The sequence below is a fragment of the Notechis scutatus genome, chromosome 2, assembly GCF_049901735.1.
Source record: "Notechis scutatus isolate UNSWTSFEM ecotype Mainland chromosome 2, rNotScu1.2, whole genome shotgun sequence".
NCBI classification, from domain to species: domain Eukaryota; kingdom Metazoa; phylum Chordata; class Lepidosauria; order Squamata; family Elapidae; genus Notechis; species Notechis scutatus.
In genome coordinates, this window is record NC_142010.1 from 60,662,444 (window position 1) to 60,683,646 (window position 21,203).

Consider the following 21,203-nt stretch of genomic DNA (forward strand, 5'->3'; position numbering starts at 1 on the left):
ATCCATTATATACTGAAATGAAGCTAGGTAGTTTGCAGGGCAGTGTAGTGTGATGGCATGGTGTGAACCTGGCCATCGTATCGTAGCAATTAATAGTAGTAGCATGGTTTTATTTGGGCACAGCACGTTACATGAATGTGGCCACTGTATTTTGTTAACCAGGTTTAACAAGTTTCATGAACTCAGCTGCCTACTAATTCACTGAATATTATTTTATCTCTCTCTTGCCGTACTCAGAATATTACCTTGACTGTAAGAGCTAGATCAAACAATGTCAGAAGCAACTAGCATGAGACCAAACTCTTCTGATACAAAGTGTTTCCTAGCCTAATAATGAAACATCTGCAGGAAAACAACTAAGCCCAGAACCCACTAGTTCAACCCTGAGTAACCTCTAAAATATAACACGTATGGGCAAAAAATGTTTCAGAAGGCATACAAATGAGAGAAATAAGCAGACAGGCAAAGCCTTATAATAATGAGCAAGAGAATCCTTGCACACAAGCCTGGCATTGACAGACGTTCAACTTCTTCTTATATCTCTTCTCCCTTTTTCCAAATACCATTTGGGTCTTAACATGAAATCCCAGAAGGATCGTAACTCACAAGAACTCTGGGAAATCTCAGTCTTGCCCAGTTGTAAATCTGAATTGGAAGCTCACACTAGTAATGTTTCATAATATAGCAATAGTTCCTTTTCTGGCATTCAATGCAAGAGTGCCACCCAGTGAAGTGCAGGTCACTGCCTCTAGTGGTCACTGCCTCTATTCCTATCTACTTTTTAAAACCTGGAAATTTTTCCTATTTGTTTCCTTTAGTAAACCTGAAATGGGAGTCTGAAAGGCAGCTCAAGAAAAAATGTGGATGGATGATGGATGAATGGAGAATGTGTGTGTGTGTGAGAGAGAGGGAGGGGGAGGGAGGGAGGGAGGGAAGGAGAGAAAGAGAGAGAGAGCGCAAACCATTTGGATTTCTGCCACCTTCATTAGAATCATTTCCTCCACTTTTATATTTATCTGTATCTTGGCCAAAGTTTTATATGCTCTTCTTATCTTTAGAATATTACCTTTATATTTCTTTTTATTGCTTTTTAATTAATAACAAGGAGAAAAAAGGAGCAAAACCCAAAGATAACAGAGATGTAGATACATACATTGTCAAAGAGTAGAAACGAAAAAACACCAAAAAAGTGCTTTAACAAAAAAATTAAATATGCTAAAGTAAATATGTCATTATAACAATAAACACTTAGAATTATATGTGTGTGTGTGTGTGTGTGTGTGTGTGTGTGTGTGTGTGTGTGTGTGTGTATATATATATATATATATATATATATATTCATTCATTCTTAAGTTTTCGCGGGTACTTACATGTATAGTATTCAGTTTTGTTCGGGTATTTTCCCACGTCATTGTAGTTGTGCTTTTAAAGTTGTAGCAACGTTTCAGCAGAATCTCATCTGCCATCATCAGGCATCATCAGACGAACACAATACAGAAGCCTGATGATGGCAGATGAGATTCTGCCGAAACGTTGCTACAACTTTAAAAGCACAACTACAATGACGTGGGAAAATACTCGAACAAAACTGAATACCATACATACATACATACATACATACATACATACATACATACATATACACACATACATACATACATACATACTTGTCTAATGTAAATACTATGCAAGTACATATATATTTATTGGACTCCATTTCAATATCTTGCCCCTGGTCTCCTGGGCCTTCCAGAAGAGCGTGAAGACCTAGCTCTGCCAACTCATGCAAGGATGAAAGACGGGCACACAACCCTGGGGCGGTTGAGATCACTCTCTCTGCCTTTTAACCTATCTTTTATCCTTGCTTTTATCTGTTTGTCAGCTGTATTTTTATTATTTTATTTATAAACTGCCCAGAGACTTTTAGATGGATGGTACGCAATTATGTTTTATATAGAAAGGACTATCAAAAACAGCACTTTGTTGGAGATGTAGTAAGGATAATGCTTCTTTAAAACATACGTTTCTACAATGTCCTTACTAAGTTTGAGGAGAAAGTTATGGATTATATAAAAATGGTTATGCAATGAAAGTTTTTTTAAAAACTATACAATTATTATATGGAATTTGACAACCGGACAATATAAACTGATTCTCTGTGCCCTTGCTATGAATAAAAGTCTGACATTGTGGCACTGGAAAGATAAATATATGGCTCCATTTATTCAATGGTTTGCAGTTGCCATTCACAAGCATATTGCTTTTAGACACAGACTTTGTATAGACAAGTATAATGAAAGATAAGACTCATTTATACAGAATATAAAAGACTAAACAAAAACCTTTACCTTACCAAATAACTGTGGTTAGTGTATACTTTGTTCTTAACAATAACCAGTCAACCAAACAAGAAAACAGTTTTTAAAAGGAATTTGCATTTACTATACAAATTTTGCAAGTTGCTTAGCCCTACAGGGACATACATAAGGAATTTATGTGCACTTCTGGTTTTATATCCCACCAGGAGATACTTTAGAAAAGCAATTATTGTATACTGCCATCTAGTTTTACAATCTTGTTATGGCTTGGTAACATTATGTTCTTTTGGAAAATTATCATCAGTTCTAAAGTATTGGACCATAAAACCTGACTAGTTCAATCTGCACTCTGTTGATGGGATCCCTCTTAGTCAACTCGCCACTCACAACTTGCCTTGGACCGGAGTGTCCCAAACTGTGAGGTGTCTCTCCCTTAGAGAGGTGCCAACATAACATTTTAGCTGTACACTGTTACAATAAATCCACTTTTCCCAAAGTTTCATTGTACTGTTTTCCTAGTTCATTTGTGTTCGTTTTGTTCTTTGGAATTTTAGAGGAGATACATACATTTACACTGCACTAAAGGTGCTATGGGAAGAGTTTAGGAATCCCTGCTAAGTTAAATCACAGTACAGAACTCCAACCTTTCTCAAACAATGGCACATCTGGAAACAACTCTCCGAAACAGATGCCACTGGAGAAGTTGCCCTTTCATCAAACAGCAAAGGCACTTAGACTTATATACCGCTTTATAGCCCTTTCTAAGCAGTTTACAGACTCAGCATATTGCCCCCAACAATCTGGGTCTTCATTTTACTCACCTCGTAAGGATGGAAGGCTGAGTCAACCTTGAGCCCGGTGGGATTTGAACTGCCAAATTGCAGGCAGCCGATTATCAGCAGAAGTGGCCTGCAGTACAGCACTCTAACCACTGCACCACCGAGGCACATCCAATGGAAAAACGCCCATTAATTATTTACAGGACAACTGATGAGGAAGTGCCTGTCCCTTTTTGTCTTTTTTTAAAAGCCCTTTGGCTCCCTTCCTTAGCTTCTCTTTTCTGGAAAGAGAGGAGCAATCCCAAGTAAAGGAGTGAATTGCCACCAGTTGCCATTTTTGTTTTCTAAAAATAACTATTAGCTCACAGGCATTTTTGTAGAGAAAAATACTTTGCTCTAGAGCAGGGGTGTCCAACCTTGACAACTTTAAGACTTGTGGACTTCAATGCTTTGCTGGCTGAGGAATTCTGGGAGTTGAAGTCCACAAGTCTTAAAGTTGCCAAGGTTGGACACCCCTGCTCTAGAGCATGGTAGCTTCATTTTAAGAAAAACTTAGAAGGAATTTTTAAAAATGAAAGCTGGCAGCCATACTGTTGGTTATTGAGATATCTCAAAGCCCATGGCACCACACAGGGAATCTCTTAGTTCTTCAAGGTAGACAAGATCAAGAAACAAGATGGTGCATAACTTAATATTATTCTTATTAGAATGGCTATAGTAATGGAATCTTGCAATAGCCTTTTCTTTCTCTTTCTTTCATATTTTTGTGAATAAGGGAATGTGAATCTTATCATAAATCTCTATCTTTGTATGGGCTTAATCCAAATTTGTTGCCTTGCTCCATCAATGTCCACCTTAAAATTTTCAAAAGAATTTTAGAATTGTAGGCACAGTTGGATAAGGAAACAGAATTTCAGAGATGTGTCATTTATAAAATAAATACTATTTATATAAAGCATTTATCTGTTATTTCTCATTTTACATGTTCCAATTTGTTTATTCAGATTGTTTAAACTCGCCATTTTAAAGAAATGATTTTTGGTTCTTTCTCTTTGATAGTTCCATTTAACTTAAAATTACAGACTAATTGCACTTTGTTCTTTCTAGTTAGCAGTTAATTGGAATCATGATTTTTAATTAGTAAATTCCTAAATATAATATAGGGGGAAAATCAATATCAGAATAATAATAAATTTTATGATGCTGCACTATCTTATTACTAGAACTTATGTTTACTCATTTTTAAATGATCAGCAAGATCATACTTGTCATAGTTTAAGATCAGATATTCCTAAATCTTAAAATATGTCAGTTCAAAAACACATTAGTATTAAGTTATCTCATTAAAAACTAATTAGAAATTCAATTATGTTATAAAATTTGCCAAATCATATTCAATCTAGTTCATCACAGAAAACACCTATAAGGAATAAAAAGGATTCCTAAGAGACATTAAGTCCTATCAATCAGCAATAATTCTATAGTCAGCGCAAGCATCACAATAAATTCCAAAGATTTTATAGTATCCAGAAATCTTTGGTTTTTACACTTAGAACAGCAAATTCCTCAAGAGTCTTGACTGAATTAACAGACAGTGTCCTTGTACCTTTACATGATGCCAAAGTGGAACAAACTGTAGATATTTTGAGCATTCACAAAAAAATTAATTACATTTAGTCTGAATATCAATATATACACATTTAAAATGACTATGTGAGCATAATTCACATTTAAAAATACCATATTAAAGTGTCAAAATGTGGAAATTAGACTTTTCTGATCAAAGTAGCCCCCAAATCATAACCAAATATATATAATTGTAAAAATACCTCATATAAATAGATGCTCATCAATTATGGCGTTAAAGGCAAAAATATTATTTGCTATCACAGAATATTTATCAACCTTCAAGTGTGATATAGATGCCAATTAACATACAAGATAGTTTAATACTGCTACTTTTCCCGTTAGCATATTAGCACTGCAGTATGTATAAAAGACTTTACTTTCTGCAGACACTTTATAAAATCTTAAATTCATTCATCTGCTTATCATAAGCCAATGAGAAGAATCTGACACAAAGGAGTTATTACATTTAGCTGAATAAATTTTCTATCATTATAAGAAGATATCCTCATCCACAGATGAACTTTTAGATAAGAAAACCTTCTTCCTTAATGTCATGAAGCATAAACTGCAATTTGATCCTCTTGCATTATCTTTCCACATCCAAAACAAGCAGTATGCTAAAAGATTTGAACAGCAAGGTATCACTGAATAATTTAGTAAGATTAGTGCCTATATTTATTTCTCATATTCTTGATAAATAGCATATGCTTTTTTTTCATTAGATTATGAATGGTCAAAACAAAGATGGTTTACAAAACTTGCTAAAAGACATCCTACTGGGCTTTCCCAAGTCAATAATTCAACTGCACAAAATTAAAATACGGCAAAGTTTAAGTTCACCTGCCACAAAAAAAAGGGGAGGGAGAGAATAGAGAATACCTTTATGGTCATTGCATTCCACGAATACAATGAAATTTGAAAGCTACTCCAGCACAGTGCCTCAAACACCACATCACAATCACACTCGAGTATTTCATCATCATCATCATCATCATCCTAGTCTAAAACCTATCTAAAACATTTAGAAAGTTAAATGGTTTAAAAATGCCACTATATACATAGGACTAAATCAAGCAAGCTTTATATAGTTCTACAAGATGCAATATCATGAAAGTGTTTTTGGAGGGTTAAAAACCCCTCCCTGTTAACTTAATGCATGAATGCTGATTTGTTGTATGTAGATTTCAGACTCAGCATTCCTTAGAACATTTTGTTTTTTCTCCCATAATGTTCCAATTTGGCCTTTTGGGGGATTCCTTAATTTCCAAAACATGAATCTTCCAGTACAGAAGTGTTGTCTGGGACTATGATGGCTCGGTGGTTAAAGTTGTCAGCTGCAAAGCTGATAGCCTGCATTCAAGACCCGAATGCAGCGTAACAAGGTGAGCTCCCATTACTTGCCCCAGCTCCTGCCAATCTAGCAGTTTGAAAGCATGCAAAATGCAAGTAAATTCAAGCAAAGATGCACCACTTCAGTGGGAAGGTAACAGCCGTCCCGAGCACTTTGGCGTATAGTCATGCTGGCCACATGACCACGGAAAAGTCTTTGGACAACGCTAGCTCACTTCAGGTAAGAAACTAAGATGAGCACTATGGCTGGTGAGAGGAAACCTTTACCTTTACCTTAGATGTTGTCTAGTCCTGAAACTCATTCTGATTCCTTTCTAATAAGATTGACTTCAGAAATGTCAAATTCCTATTTATTTTGGGGAATATCTATATGATTATTCATTAAATGTATATGCCATCCGTCACACTATAAGGCAACACTTAACATCTCAGCATTCACTAGAATATCAATATTACAAAACTGGGTGAGGCTAAATATATCTGTCCAATTCTTTCATTCATCCTTGTATCCAGTCTGTCTCTAACCTTCCCACAATCTCTCACAGGAACCATCTTTGAAGAGCAAGAGGTTGGCCTTTATGAACTAACTTACCTATTGATTACCTCTTTCCTTCTTCAAAATCAGTTTTGTCAATACATGGAATATTTTTAAAAATAAATAATGCATGTTAATGGATAGAATAAGTCTGTACAGATATAAAAGACGTTATTTCCAATCTACGTGGGAAATTTAAAAGAAAAGGACAGAGAACCAATACCCAAATGCAACACTTAAACCCTTTTAAAATTCCTGCTAAAAACAATTAAAAAGCACACTCATAAAAATTTGGGGTGGGGGAAATCAATGAATACCACTGCCAACATAGAACTATCCTCAGATCTTAAAAGAATAAAGCATGGTGTAATATCAGCACCTTTGGAGAATTGTGATTTTGTTAATGATTTTTATGACATAAAGCACATTATACGAATTAAGACGGAAAAACAAGATGAAAGGAGATAAAACAGGATCTAAAAACCAAAGAATGACATCTGGGTACTTTGTGAGCTTATCATAATGAACTACTGGCAATGCATCTTTAAAAAGGCATCTGATTGCAACCAGACTTTAAATTTAACTAGATATTTAAGCAATTCATTGTTAAACGGGGAAAAAAGAGTAGATCACAGTACCAATAACATTGAGAATTGTTTTCCAGCAACTTTTCCACCATGTGTTCCACACGAACAAACCAGCTTGGAACTGCTTTGTATATCAAAGGTGTATCCGACCTGAAAGAAATTGAATAGACAGAAAAAAGGTGCTTTATTTTTAACTATCCTCCAAAATTTGAATGACCGTATTTGGTTTCCATCTAAAAGTTAATGGATAGATTCCAAATGGAATTTTGAGTGGAATATTATTGTGCCTGTTGCACCCAAATATAAGTAAATTGCTTATATAAATGTTTTAGTATACTCTTTTAATGAAATCTATCAAAGGGCTAGATTCATTATACCAACCTTAGAAATATTATTCATGAGTTTTTATATCTTGCAGACAAATGTATTTAGCTACAGCTGACTTAATTTTATTGCAACACATAAACCAACAGACCCCAGTTCTCCACTTTTCTATATCTTACCCATAATTATCTTCAGTCACATTCGCAGTGCTGCATGTTATTATTAGATGGGCATGAATGACAAAAAGCCCTTAAGTTGCTTCTTGTCTCATGAATAATTCTGAACCTTTTTTAAATGAATAATGAAACTCGTATACTGGAGGAGAAGCAGTAAATATTGCAGCAAAAGAATGAACTTTGCAGAGAGAAAAAAAATATGAATGTTAACTTTGGAATGAGTTAGAAAGAGCCAGAGTCTTTCCTGTCCTTTTAACTTCCTCCTTATTGGAATATTTAACTTTGCATTCTATCTCATCAACAAAATTGTTCAAACTGGCTCTGCAGTCATTCTGATAATCATTTGGTGTTTGCCTAAGGATAAGAGAAAAGGCCAATGCTGGGGAGAGGAGATGGTAAGCAAGCAAGAAAGGGTCATATTGACACGATAGGCTGTCAGACCATTTCATTCTGCTTAACAGTCCAAGAATTGAGGGCAAGAAGTCCATGGCATACAGTGATAGTGGGGACCAGTGGTGGTATTCTACAGGTTTGGCCCAGTTCAGTAGTATAAAATGCTACCCATTCAGCCGAACTGGTAATAAAAAAAAAAAAGCCTCTGAAATCAGCCGAGAGGAGAAAGAAGAGAAAAGTGCAGGATTGGCTCTTCCACCTGCCCCTGCACTTTTCTCTTCTTTATCCTCTCGGCTGATTGGCACTGCAGGCCTCAGCTGGTGTGTGGAAAGCTGCGAACTCGTTAGGTGCGCGTGCAATCTCTGAACCGCTAGTGAAACCCACTGCTGGTGGTGAACCAGGTACACCAATAATACACACACCTCCAAACCAAATATTTATTCTTTTAGCATATTTATACAGACACCAACCTCAGCCAGACAAACAATAGAATAAAATAATAATCTGTCCTTAAAAAATACCAAACATATCCTTAAATATTTCACTAGCAGTATAACAGATATACCTGCAATCAAATCAGAGCTCCATATGCAACCTGGCCCCAGTGCCTGGGAGAATGACCAGATCTTCACAGCCTTCAAGGAGACCAACAGGGTTGGGCTATCTCTATCTCAGGCAGTAGGTGGTTCCACAAAATAGGTGCCATGGCGGAGAAAGCACGCTTTCTAGGTTCCACCTAGGATGATAATACAACTTCCCGGATGGGATCTACAGCATGCCCATTCTGCCTGATTTAGCGTGATGGGCAGAAACTATCAGGGGAAGATAGCCCTTCATGTAATCTATCCCCGTGTCATGTAGAGCCATTAAAGGGCACCCATGATAACCAGCACTGTGAAGTGCACCCTGAACCCCTGTAGAGGCCAGTGCAGCTGATAAGTGTCTTATTTGTCACATTTCACTGCACACTAAACCAACTGAATCTTCCAAACGCTCTTCAAGGACAGGCCATGTAGAATATGTGACAATAGCCCAAATGAAAAGTGACTAATGTTTAACTGACCATGAGCAGTATCTCCTGGTCTAGACAAAACTGGTGCACAAGCTATAATTACAAATGCTTTCCTAGCCACGGCTGTTGTGAATAGAAACCACATGACCAGGACAATGCCCAAATTGCACGCCAACTCTCCCTGAAGGACTGATACCCCATTCAGAATCAATGATGAAAAATCATTAGATTTTGAGTGGGGGGAACATGGCACCACATATTAAAACTCACAGCTAAGATAAGAAGATAAGAAGAACTTTATTGTCATTGTACAACGAAACTATGGATGCACCCCAGCAACTGTTCGCAATACAATAAAACCAGAGCACTTAAAGATGAAGATAAGAAAAATAAAGTACACGCGTGTCCATTTGCAATTAGAGTACAATATCTACGAATATACACAAAATATACATCCAACACTGACTGTGATGCTTTGCCGAGTGTAATACACAAGAGATGGATTGTACTGTAATATGTTATTATACATCTGAATGAGGTATTACGATTTCACATCTTTTCACATCTTAATAAGGTAGTGACTTTGTATTTATTTGCAGTTCGGATGGCCCAGGGAAAGAAACTATTTATTAGTCTAGTAGTGTGGGATTTTATTGACCTAAAGCGCCATCCAGACGGCAGCAGGTCAAAAAGATAATTGCCAGGGTGTGAAGGTTCTATGATGGCCTTGATTCTGCTTTGGCTAAGTCTTCCAGGGAGGGCAGAGGGCAACCAATGATCTTTTGAGCTGTGTTTATCACCCTCTGTACAGTTTTCCTGTCCTCAGCTGAGGAGCCTGCATACCACACACCCAGACAGTATGTCAGAGTGCTCTCCACAGATGCTTTATAGAAAGCCAGCAACAGCTTCTTATCCAGATTGTTTTTCCTGAGAACCCGCAGGAAGTGCTGCCACTGCTGAGCCTTCTTCACTATGGCCTTGGTGTTAGGGGACCAGGAGATATCAGCTGAAATATGGATGCCAAGGAATCTGATCGTAGGGACAGTTTCCACTCATTCTCCGTTGATAATGAGTGGGGCGTGGTCCTGACCATGTTTCCTAAAGTCCATAATCAGTTCTTTGGTTTTATGGACATTCAGTGACAGATTGAACACCATACAGACAGGTTCTCTACTTCTGCCCTATATACCGTCTCATCCTCTCCGGAGATAAGACCAATCACAGTCGTGTCGTCCGCAAACTTTATGATGGTGTTTGTTGCGTGGCTTGGTGAGCAGTCGAAGGTGTACAAGGCATATAGCAGGGGGCTTAAGACACAACCCTGGGGGAAACCAGTACTGAGTGTAATAGTGGAAGAAAGATGGGGGCCAAGTCTAACAGACTGTGGTCTGTTTGTCAAAAAGTTCTTTTTTTTTTTTTTTAAAACAAGTTTTATTAATTTTTAAAACACACAAATTATCATTATTCATTACATGTTTAAACCTTTTTCCATTGTAAATTTAACAAGTCAGATAAATTATGATTCTGTTTTAAACCATTTCCATATAATATACCAAAACCTCTTATTCAATTTCTCTTTACTTCTCTTTACTCTTATTCAATATCATTATTATTATTTCATCTGATTCTTTCTGACTTAGTTACCATTATTCTCATTCTATATTTCTACAAGTTTTTACCAATTCTCCCCCAATAAAGACATATACACACAACACACAAAACATAAAAAAATCTTTTGGAAAGTAACTTGGACCCAGGTGTCTCTCTCTTCATGGACTTCAATTATATTCATGCTCATCTTACATATCATTACTTATTTTATTTACCATTCTAAGCCTTCTATATTAACTTCTCCACATATTTCACACTTCTTAATTCTACCTTAATTAATCATCTTAGTTTAAATCATTATATTTGTATCTTTTGTCCATTTTTTATCATCCCTTTGTCTCATCGCTTATGAAAAAAAAGAAAATCAGTTTCTCCTGAAATCATTAATCAGAGTATGATGCCTTTCTATCTCCCCCTAAGTTAATCAAATTAATCTTTAAAATAATATCTAATACCCAATCAGATTTTGCTTGGTACATTCTATCTAACTAATACATCCAACACAATTAAGTGCATAATTAGACAATAAATCCAAATATTAAAAAGAAATACTATAATAAAAATTTTATAATAACATCAATACCATAATTTTATTAAACTCTTTAATTAAAACAATATTCTAAACCTCTCCTATTATTAAGTTTTAAAGCCAATCATTTTTAAACATTTTAACATTTTAATCTCTTATCAACTCTTAAACCATTGCAATACTACCATCTCATCTTATGTACCTTGCAAAATCTTTTTTTTTAAAAAAATTATACTTTATCCATTATCCATAAAAATTCCTTTTTTCCATTTAATTTCAAAACATTGTAGCTTTTCTCCACCTTTTCCCTTTCTTTCTTCTCCCAACAAACCTTTCTACCCCCCTTCTTCTAGCCTCTGCCTTACCGGCTTCCCTTCTCTGTCGTATTTCTTTTCCCCTTTGTTTACAATCCTCATATTGGTTTTGCACTTTATTTTTCCCTTTCTTAAATGTTTTTTTAGATCTTAAGTCCTTAAGTCCTTTAGTTTTCTTCTTTTCTCTTCTTTTCTTTTCTTTCTCTCTTCCTTTTTCTGGATCAAATTCTGAGATTCATTAAAGATGGCTCCTTCCTTTCTTTCTTGTTCCTCTGCTGTCTTCATCTGTTGTAATTTTTGTTGATAATTAGTAAGCGCCATTTCTAAGAAAAGGAAAGCTTCTTCCACACCATCTTTACCATTTTTTTTTGCTTGTTCATATTCTTTTCTTAGTTCCTCAACAGAAAGAGCCATTATAAATCTTTTCTTTTCTTTTCTCCTTCTTTCTTCTTACAACAACCAGAATATTCAAAAGAAAATAAAAAAGATAAAACAATCCCAAAGTTATCAATCAGTCCAAACCAAGGCAGAGTTCTCACTTTCTCCTTCTGGGGTAATATCAATCAAAGAGAAAGAAAGTCCAAATCTGTTTAAAATCTTATTACAATATATTCTAGTCTTCAAATCCTTAAGGCATCTGCTCCAACAAAATCTTAGCATACAAATATTTTCTTTTTAATCCTCTCTCTTCCCACTCATCGCTTAAACCCAATTTCCACCTAAAAAATAGGTTTCTTAATATCCAGTTATTTATTCCGTAGGGAAAAGAGGGAAAGCTATCCTTTCAGCACTTTCAAGCAGCCGCTTTTTTCCTCTTCTGGCAGGTATTATTCAGAAAGTCATACTTTTCAGGAATTTTATTAAATATGTCTTAGAGTCCTAGGAGCCAAGAAAAACTTTCTCCTCTCAATCACTTTCTCCACTTCCTCCTGCGCATTCTTACCCGGCTGCCAGCTTCTTTGTGGCGGCCATTACGGACCGCCGCTGCACCGTCCTGGGAAAAGGGGGTTCTGCCGGCCAGGGAGGGGTCTGCAACACCCCAGTCCCTTCTCCGGATCCCCCTACCTTCAGCTGCCCCTGCAGGCAGCCTAGCTCCGCACCCGTGTGGGTCGGAGCCCCAAAACGGCTAGCGCGGCAGGGATCGCGCAGCTTCGCAAATCCCTGCCGCTCGCGAAGCCGACAAACCGGAAGTCCCCTATTTGTCAAAAAGTTCTTAATCCAGGAGCACGTGGGGGTGGGGACCTGCAGATTATACAGTTTGGTTACTAGTCAGACTTGTCAGTTTGATTCTTCCATATCCAGACCCACATAATCTGTAGACACTGGAGAAAAATGCCTCAATGAGAGCCAGACCTGAGATATATTCTGATGATACTTGACCCAATGATTTCATGTTGATGTTAAATAAGGAGCCCAGGGAAAGCAACATTACATTAAAAGCTTGTGTGTTTGCTATGTGTGCACTCGTGATGCAATTTCAAAAGTAACACCATCTGTTAATTTGGTTTGTCTGTTGGTTTATGGTATTTGTGCAGTGCACATGCGTGGTCTTGTATATTTTTGATGCTGAAATCCAGGGTATATGTGAGGTGAAAAAGTAACCTTCAGAGGCACAGACTACCCATGCACACCTACACTGACTAACCCATCATTAACAGAGTAAGTAGTTTATGTTTGACGTTAAATGTCTCTGTTCATCTGTTTTCATTACGTACATTTTGCTCTTTTCTTTGTGGAGGCATAAGAATACATTTAAAAATGTCAGTCTATACCAGTTGTCATGCTGAGCTCGGTGGGCTCGCTGTGGCATTCTATGGAGGACTGTGCTACAAAGACTAGAAAGGATCTGGTTTTTTTTTCCCCTGATTCTGTTTGCTGCAGTTTTCTTTAGCAATGCAAAAAGAAAAAGAAGAGTTGTTTTGATCAGCAAGAGTCCGTGCATGACTCATCACTGCTCTTTTCCCGAGTATGCCACCGAGTATTGAGGATGCACATGCAATTTACATTTAGAACATCAATGCTGGAAGCCATGAGGGGAGGGAGTAATACATTTTTTATTTTATTTTCTCAAGACCTCTTCTCTCTTAGGCATCAGCAGGTTTTTTTTACTATTGTACCAGGAGGAAGAAACTGCAGTTTTTTGGGAGGGTGTTGGCAGTCAACAAGGACAAAATGAAAAATCCTTAAATACAATGGTGGAGGGAGACAGCATATTCTGACTATCTAGGTTACATTTAAGCATAGTTTTAGAAGAGGAAGTTTGTTTTATTTTTACCATTTATTAAAACTACACTTTAATAACTGGGATTCATGTAATGTTTTCTACCAGGAAACCTTCGTGCCTTGGAGAAGGTAACTGACTGAAAAGGTTACCTCTTATTTGAGAAATCAAAAACACAGAGCCAGCTTATTTGTCCTCTCCTCAAACTCCTTTTGGTTATTATATCTGTATTTCCCTAGTTGGTCTACTGCAAAAGGCAACTGCTAACACTATCAGATTTGGGCTGTAAAAAAATTAGATTCCATGTGTTTAGTTTGTGGGGGGTATACTGTCTCTGCCCTATTCATCAGGATCTCATTTCAATATTTTTATTCCATTAAATTCTGAAAATTTACTATTTCTGAAGTATTTTGAAAGCTGAAGCAAGATGAGAACCCCACAATATACATAATGTTTAGACTGAGAGCAGCTTTATTTTTTTTTTTAAAAAAAAAAGATCTAACTTTAAATGTATAAAAAGACCTACATAATTGTATGTTTGGATGATATTCTTTGAATTCAAGAATTTTTACATGATCTCTGCTTTACTGAATGATCCCCCCATCTCCAGCTTTTAAAAATGGCTGTAAAATTCCATTAAATGGCTGGAAAGTATTGAATTTTTTTGGTACCTCTGCTGCTGTCGTGTGATCATCCTGTTTTTTGCAGCCAAGGTTATGTTTCATATAGGAAATGGGAATTCCAAAACTGATGTTTTGTTTCAGCTGAAGCAAAAATAAACAAATCATTCTAGGTTCTCCTCTGCCGAGACTATGGTTGGCCCAAAACAAGTTGGTACCTCTGAAATACAATATTTTGTAGCCATTTTGAGATAAAAGTGGAAGAGAGCCAGTTTGATGTAGTAGTTAAGGCATCAGGCTAATTGGACAAGCCTGACCCCACTCTCAGCTCCAGGAAGCAGGCAATGGCAAACCACTTCTGAAAAACCTTGTCAAGAAAACTGTAGGGATTCATCCAGCCAGGTACCAGGAGTCAATACTGGCTCAAAGGTATTTCCCCCATCCCACATTGAGATAACACACTTTCCATTTCATGTACACCTATACTAGCATTTTACTTCTGGGTGGGCACATATAAATTTGAATACAATTTTTAATTTTTGAAAAAGAATAAAGTAGTCTGATTTTTTTCAAAAATATGTGATTAGGCAGGACGCTTATTTTAAACTCGTATTGCACTAAAACTTCTTACCTCCAGCAGAAAGGATAGCTGTGCTTAAAAGTGCTGATATGGACCAATCTTCCTCGTTCCTTTAGCGCTTTGATTATATTTTTATCGGCATCCTAACAAAACAAGTTGTTAAATTTAACATTATGCCAAAATATCTTATGGAGAAAAGTAATGTGTAAATTAGTAGTTGTTTCCACTGTAATACACAATCTATCTGAGACTTACTGAAAAGTAGTACTGTATTTAAAAAATAAAATTCTGAAAAATAGACACTTTAAAGCTGATTCAAGATCTTGAATGCAGGTAAACTGAACTATATCTCATCCAGCTATTTCCTCACAGTGCTTGGGTTCATACATGATGGTTTGTTTTCGGCTGAATAAAATTAACATCATCACTGTGAATGAATTTAAACACCCCACTAGGTCAGAGAGAAACATTATGTGCAAATTCAGTGAATGTAAAGGGTCATTTATAAAGCTATTGTTGCATAGCAGAGAGATCTGGTAGTTTGTCTCGTGAGCAAGAGACTCAAAGACCTGGTCATTTAGACTGGAACTAGGATATGGAATCTAAATATAAAAATACAGAATAGATACAGCACAGAAGATTATAGATGAATTTTTCAAGGAAAATTCCTAGCTTATTCAGGACCACTAACCTTGACGTACTGTCCAGAGAAGTCTGTCACTTCTGCTGTGAAACATCCTGATGCATCAACAGGACAAACAGGCACTGAATCCTTCTGAATAATGTTAAAATCCATACAGACCCTGTAATCATCCTATAAGAGCAAAGAAATACAAAATAACTGAAATTATTGGTTTTGGCTTTTGAGGTAGACTTTTGCAGTTCAGAATACTAACTAAATTCTCTAATACTATCATGGGTAATATTTTCTTTACAATATGAAATGCTTTTGTAGAATCAAAATATTTTTTGTGAAAGTTCTATTCTATATACGTATCTAATATTTAAATATAACAAGAACTGATTCAATGTGCACATTTATCGCTTTTGGGGTCCAGTACCAACTGGTGACTTGGATGTGTTTTTAATGAAGCCACAACTGTTTAAATATAATATACTGAAACATTTTATGATTTGCTTGGTTTTAGCTTACTGTGTAAAAATCTCATAGTTATTCAAAGAATGCATTAAACAATCCTGAGATATTTATGATGTTCAGCTTCCTATATTCTGGAATGGGTTAATAATAACAAAGGTGACCTGGGTTCTCAGAAGGAGAACCAAATGCTCAGCGATAAAGCTAGATAAAATAACTTAAGACAGCTTTCTATGTATCAAGAGAATAAGAAACATCCCTTCTAGATGTCTCACTCATTTTTCTCTTCTTGACATGCATATGTAAAGCATACAGAGTATAGAATCTGACCATTATATTTGAAAAAACATATTAGATCAACAGCCACATTCTACACTATTCTATGCAAATGTCCTTCTGCCAAAAATCCACCCTTGACATATGTATCAGGTAATACAAAATCGATTAATTGATTAACTGACTTGATTGATCAAATGTCTTCGAGTTGATTCCTAGGAACCACAGATTTTCTGATGATCTGGTCCTTCAGATATTCCAATTGTGCACCAATTACCACTGCGACTGAGCCTATTCACTGTGCTGTTGGTTGAACTCTTCTCTTTCCTTCCCTCCTTCCAGGATTAGATCCAGCCTATTATTTTTCACATCCCATTGCTACATGGTTTCTTGTAATCAACAGGGAATAGATCCAGAATCACTCATAATGAAAATCCCAACCAAGCTTTCTTAAAAGAGGCAGGGTTTCAATGACATATAAGCATATATCTATCTAGCTATGATAAATATGGATATGTTTTGTGCAGTATCAGCACAAGATAGAAAAGAGTAGGACAGAACACGTTAGAAATTAGTACTTCAGAAAGAAATTCTGAATCTCAATAAGGAAGTACCAGAAGAAGAGCTACAATAAAGTCATCAGCAGTTCTAAACTTACAGCACCAAAGTAAGGAGCTTGATGTACAACTCCTGTACCTTCTTCTTCCTTCACATAATTGTCAGTCACTACACAAAAAGCACCATTTTCTCTGCACTGGAAGAAAAATACAAGAGTTTTCAAAATGTAGAAAATAACAATATGGAAAAGGTGTGAAAAAAATTACAGAATATTAAGATCCTAATTTCTCCATCTCTCCCTTCCTTGCCAGCAATGTCATTCTAGCTTTTTTTCAAATATGGACTCTTCTAGATATTTAGCTGTTCCCTTAGAAATAGCAAATGATTAACCATTAAAGTATTTTACCTTTATAAAATAATTGAAAAGAGGCTTGTATTTCTTCCCTTTTAATGTAACACCAGGAAACCTGAAATACAGTAAGTCATATTAGTTGTCATTTACAACTTTTATGTCTTTCTATCATTTATAAATACTTTTCTGCAAAAAGAGAACACCAAAACCATCAGACAATAAAATTATAATAAAATAGACATTTATATATCCACATATATACATGTATATATCTTGATACATTTCAATTCAATAACATTAATGTCTAATCACTGAAGCAACAACACATGGAATAGTTCTTGGCTCATAAAATTCTAGAAACTTTCTGAAAGCTCATGAAAAAATTAAACTATATAGTTTCTTAATAAAAACAGATACATGCTTTAAAGTAAAATAACTGCTGCTTAGCTCAGATTTAGATATTTGTGAAATCCAAACAATTAAATATGAACTCAGCACTTGTAGCAGACAATTTAATAGTGTTTTTTAACATTTACTTATTTAGGGGGGGGGGGGGGGGGGGGGGGGGGGGGGGGGGGGGGGGGGGGGGGGGGGGGGGGGGGGGGGGGGGGGGGGGGGGGGGGGGGGGGGGGGGGGGGGGGGGGGGGGGGGGGGGGGGGGGGGGGGGGGGGGGGGGGGGGGGGGGGGGGGGGGGGGGGGGGGGGGGGGGGGGGGGGGGGGGGGGGGGGGGGGGGGGGGGGGGGGGGGGGGGGGGGGGGGGGGGGGGGGGGGGGGGGGGGGGGGGGGGGGGGGGGGGGGGGGGGGGGGGGGGGGGGGGGGGGGGGGGGGGGGGGGGGGGGGGGGGGGGGGGGGGGGGGGGGGGGGGGGGGGGGGGGGGGGGGGGGGGGGGGGGGGGGGGGGGGGGGGTTATTAAATTGGTATGTTCTCGGTATAACTACCCATAACTCTGAACATTTAACAAGTGCTAAAAACATTAAAACAAGAAAACACCACAAAACATAAAAAGAACAAAGATGGCAGAGAGAGGAAACCCAGAGGTCTGTTTGATGCAGAGTTTTTTAAATTCCTTTTTCCTGTTTTAAAAATTAGACTACATCCCAATTTTGTCTTATAAATATCAGAGAAAACTGTTATCAAGAAAAGAAAATGAATGCATGTACCAGATCCATGCTGGAAGAAACTATCCCATAAAGTTCACAGTTAACAGCTTTAGTGAAAGTTACAGTTGTTGCAAAATATTGTTTGTTTTGATATATAGTTTTAACGTAACTGGGAAGGAAAAACAAATAGTGCTGCTGTTATTCTTTACAAGCAGGGGGAGCTTCACTTTGGTTTAATAGATAGTACCTAAAACTCCTTCTTTAAATGTAATGTTGCCCCAAAGAGAACAAGGTAGATCCACGAAAGAATTACTGAAGATAGAATCAAAACTGTAGATCCTTCAGCCCTATTCAGCAGCATCTAATGGGGAAGGAGTAAGAAGATAGTTCAAAGTGACAGAAATTGTCACATGCTGAAATCTGATCCATTTGTAAGGGCAAAGCATCAGGATTTGATGAAAGCAACAAGTTTAATTGCTGCTGCAGATACTACAGTTCCTATTTTGTTTCCAAAAGAAATGTCAACACTTTAACATGATTGATAGGAGATACATAAAATGAAGTCAGCACTTGGCTACAGATAAAATTTCCAGCCCTGAGGAAAATTCTGAGTATCAAACCCTTTGAGAGTACAAACATTATATGTACTTTCATGTCAATCTACAGAGCAAATAAATCATTACTTTTTGCTTTTCTTGCCTTTTCCATAGCAATTATTTATAAATTACATGACACAATATTCTATTGACTTGCCTGTCAAGTACTTCATATTCACTTTCAGATTTGTAGAGAGATACCAATCTAGCTTCCATCAATATGAATGTTTTCCCAGTATTTTGGTCTGGGAAAAAAAATAACGTTAAGATTCAGTTTCTGCACTATAATAGCAATATAAATATGCAATATTAATAAATGTTAATAATGGAATAATGTTAAATCCCAAACTGGCAGTAAAAAAATGTAAATGTAAATACTGACATCAGGACTATATTTATATCTAAGTTTAAGCAAGAATTTATCTTTATTCTATTTCAGGTATGAACAAAAACTTATAGATTATCAATGCTCATTCAGACAAATCCTAGTTTGTTTTTCCTTTATTTTTAGCTATCCTTGTCTTCACTTCTATGAACTGAGAAGTTGGCTGAGAGAACTAAAAAAGCAGAAATGAGCCAAGATATTTCTGTATGTCATGATTAAAATGAGTAACACACTGTTCAAATTCAGATTTGTTGCTAAAAAGTAGCAACATCCTTGGTACATAGTTGACTAAATACAATCAGTATTTGGAAAAAGAAACATTACTGTGATATAGTATGATATTAAAAGCTGTGAGTGACTTATTAGGTATTCCTTAATCAAAAACCACTATTTAGGGCAGATATACAACCAGGCACGACATCTGACTTAATGAACCTTAACAGTGGCTTTCTCTACATGCCTGCACTACACAAATGAGGCTTTTGTTGGTGGCTTCTTTAACTCTTTAACCAGGATTGAGACCTTGGTTGTTTCTTCCCTTCAGAAAACCTCTGTATAGAAGTCAAGGTATAGTAACACTTTGAATTCAATACAGTGCATTGAAATCACTAGCCATGTATTTATCAGGGAAAGCTGTTCCCTTTAAACCACTGTTTTTCAAACATGGCAATTTTAAGGTGTGGACTTGGACTCCCAGAATTACCTAACCAGCATGCTGAGTCCACACATCTTAAAATTGCTAAATTTGAAATACATTGCTTTAAACAAATTGAAAGTACATTAACACTAAGGAGTGCTTGATGTAGGATGTGCTTAAGTACAATGAAAATTTAGCGGTTGAGAAGACCAGTTTACTAGTGGATATAAGCAGTAAACAGAAGTTACACAAGGTAATTTCAGATGTAAACTCAAGAAAGCAAAAATAACAGCTGATCTGAGAACTGAATATTTTTTTAATTATTTGCCGAGATTGTTTTATTGTATTCTTAGTTTCCTTTGAATCAAGCTCAATGCATGCGATAATCGGCAAAAGAAGTTATTTGCTATGTTTCCTCCGAAATATTTTTAGAAATCTCTTTCTGGCCCTCTGCTGGTCATCCATCCAAGTATTCACCAGATTAGACTCTGCTTAGCTTTCAAGATCAGCCAAGGTTGATTAGGTGTTTTCACCTGTAGAAATTGGTGGTATTTCCTCTAAGGATAGAAGAACAGGAGAGTGGCCTTAAGCTTAACCAACATGAGAAAGCTTAAAAGTAAATGCTTTAAATTTCTGTAATACAAACATTGCTCCTCAAATATCTAACACCTTTTCTCATTTTGGCAATTCAAAAGTGTCCTTACTACTCATATATCTAGACTCAATTATATGCATTCTAAGTCCGATTATGGGAGGTAATTCTATTTTACTTATTCCTGATCCATAATTTCCAAGTACTTAAAATGAAATTACCCCTAAAAATGAATTACAGTATTTAGCAAGGGAAAATGTTGAGTATCAGCTGCTCACTGTTTTGCCCACAGCATTTAGTGGACAAAAACTGTCCTTGAGAAGAAGTCAAAGTTGTTTGCTTCCTACAAATAGTCATCTTTGTGTTATTACGATGTCACCTGAATCATCATGTAAAGGTTAATCAGAAGGTATGGAAGGAAACCACTTTATATAACTATTACTAGTTTTCTACTTTTCATAAGGTTTATTATGGCATCAGCTGGAAGTTCCTGGGAAAAAGGGTGTTAAATGAAGATGACAAAACAAATATATAAAGTCAATCAGTCTTGAAGTAAGCAATTTATTTACGTGCCTATAAACATCCTGTCCTCCTGCCAAATAGTAACCATTTATTCATAGAGTACAGCCATCG

At 36.7% G+C, this 21,203-nt stretch overlaps 1 protein-coding gene across 3 annotated transcripts in view; it reads right to left on the bottom strand.

The window, feature by feature from the left end:
- IARS1 (isoleucyl-tRNA synthetase 1) overlaps positions 1 to 21,203 on the bottom strand; it is a 79,822-nt gene that overhangs the window by 45,167 nt on the left and 13,452 nt on the right. For all 3 annotated transcript variants that reach the window (XR_015747528.1, XM_087954877.1, XM_087954878.1), the window contains exons 8-13: positions 19,114 to 19,201; positions 17,315 to 17,375; positions 17,009 to 17,104; positions 15,670 to 15,792; positions 15,030 to 15,121; positions 7,250 to 7,348 (exon numbers count right to left, since the gene is read on the bottom strand). Coding sequence is in view for 2 of the 3 variants with exons in the window: in XM_087954877.1 (XP_087811003.1) it covers positions 7,250 to 7,348; positions 15,030 to 15,121; positions 15,670 to 15,792; positions 17,009 to 17,104; positions 17,315 to 17,375; positions 19,114 to 19,201 (559 nt within the window). In the remaining variant the exon portion in view is untranslated. The remainder of the gene's footprint in view (positions 1 to 7,249; positions 7,349 to 15,029; positions 15,122 to 15,669; positions 15,793 to 17,008; positions 17,105 to 17,314; positions 17,376 to 19,113; positions 19,202 to 21,203) is intronic.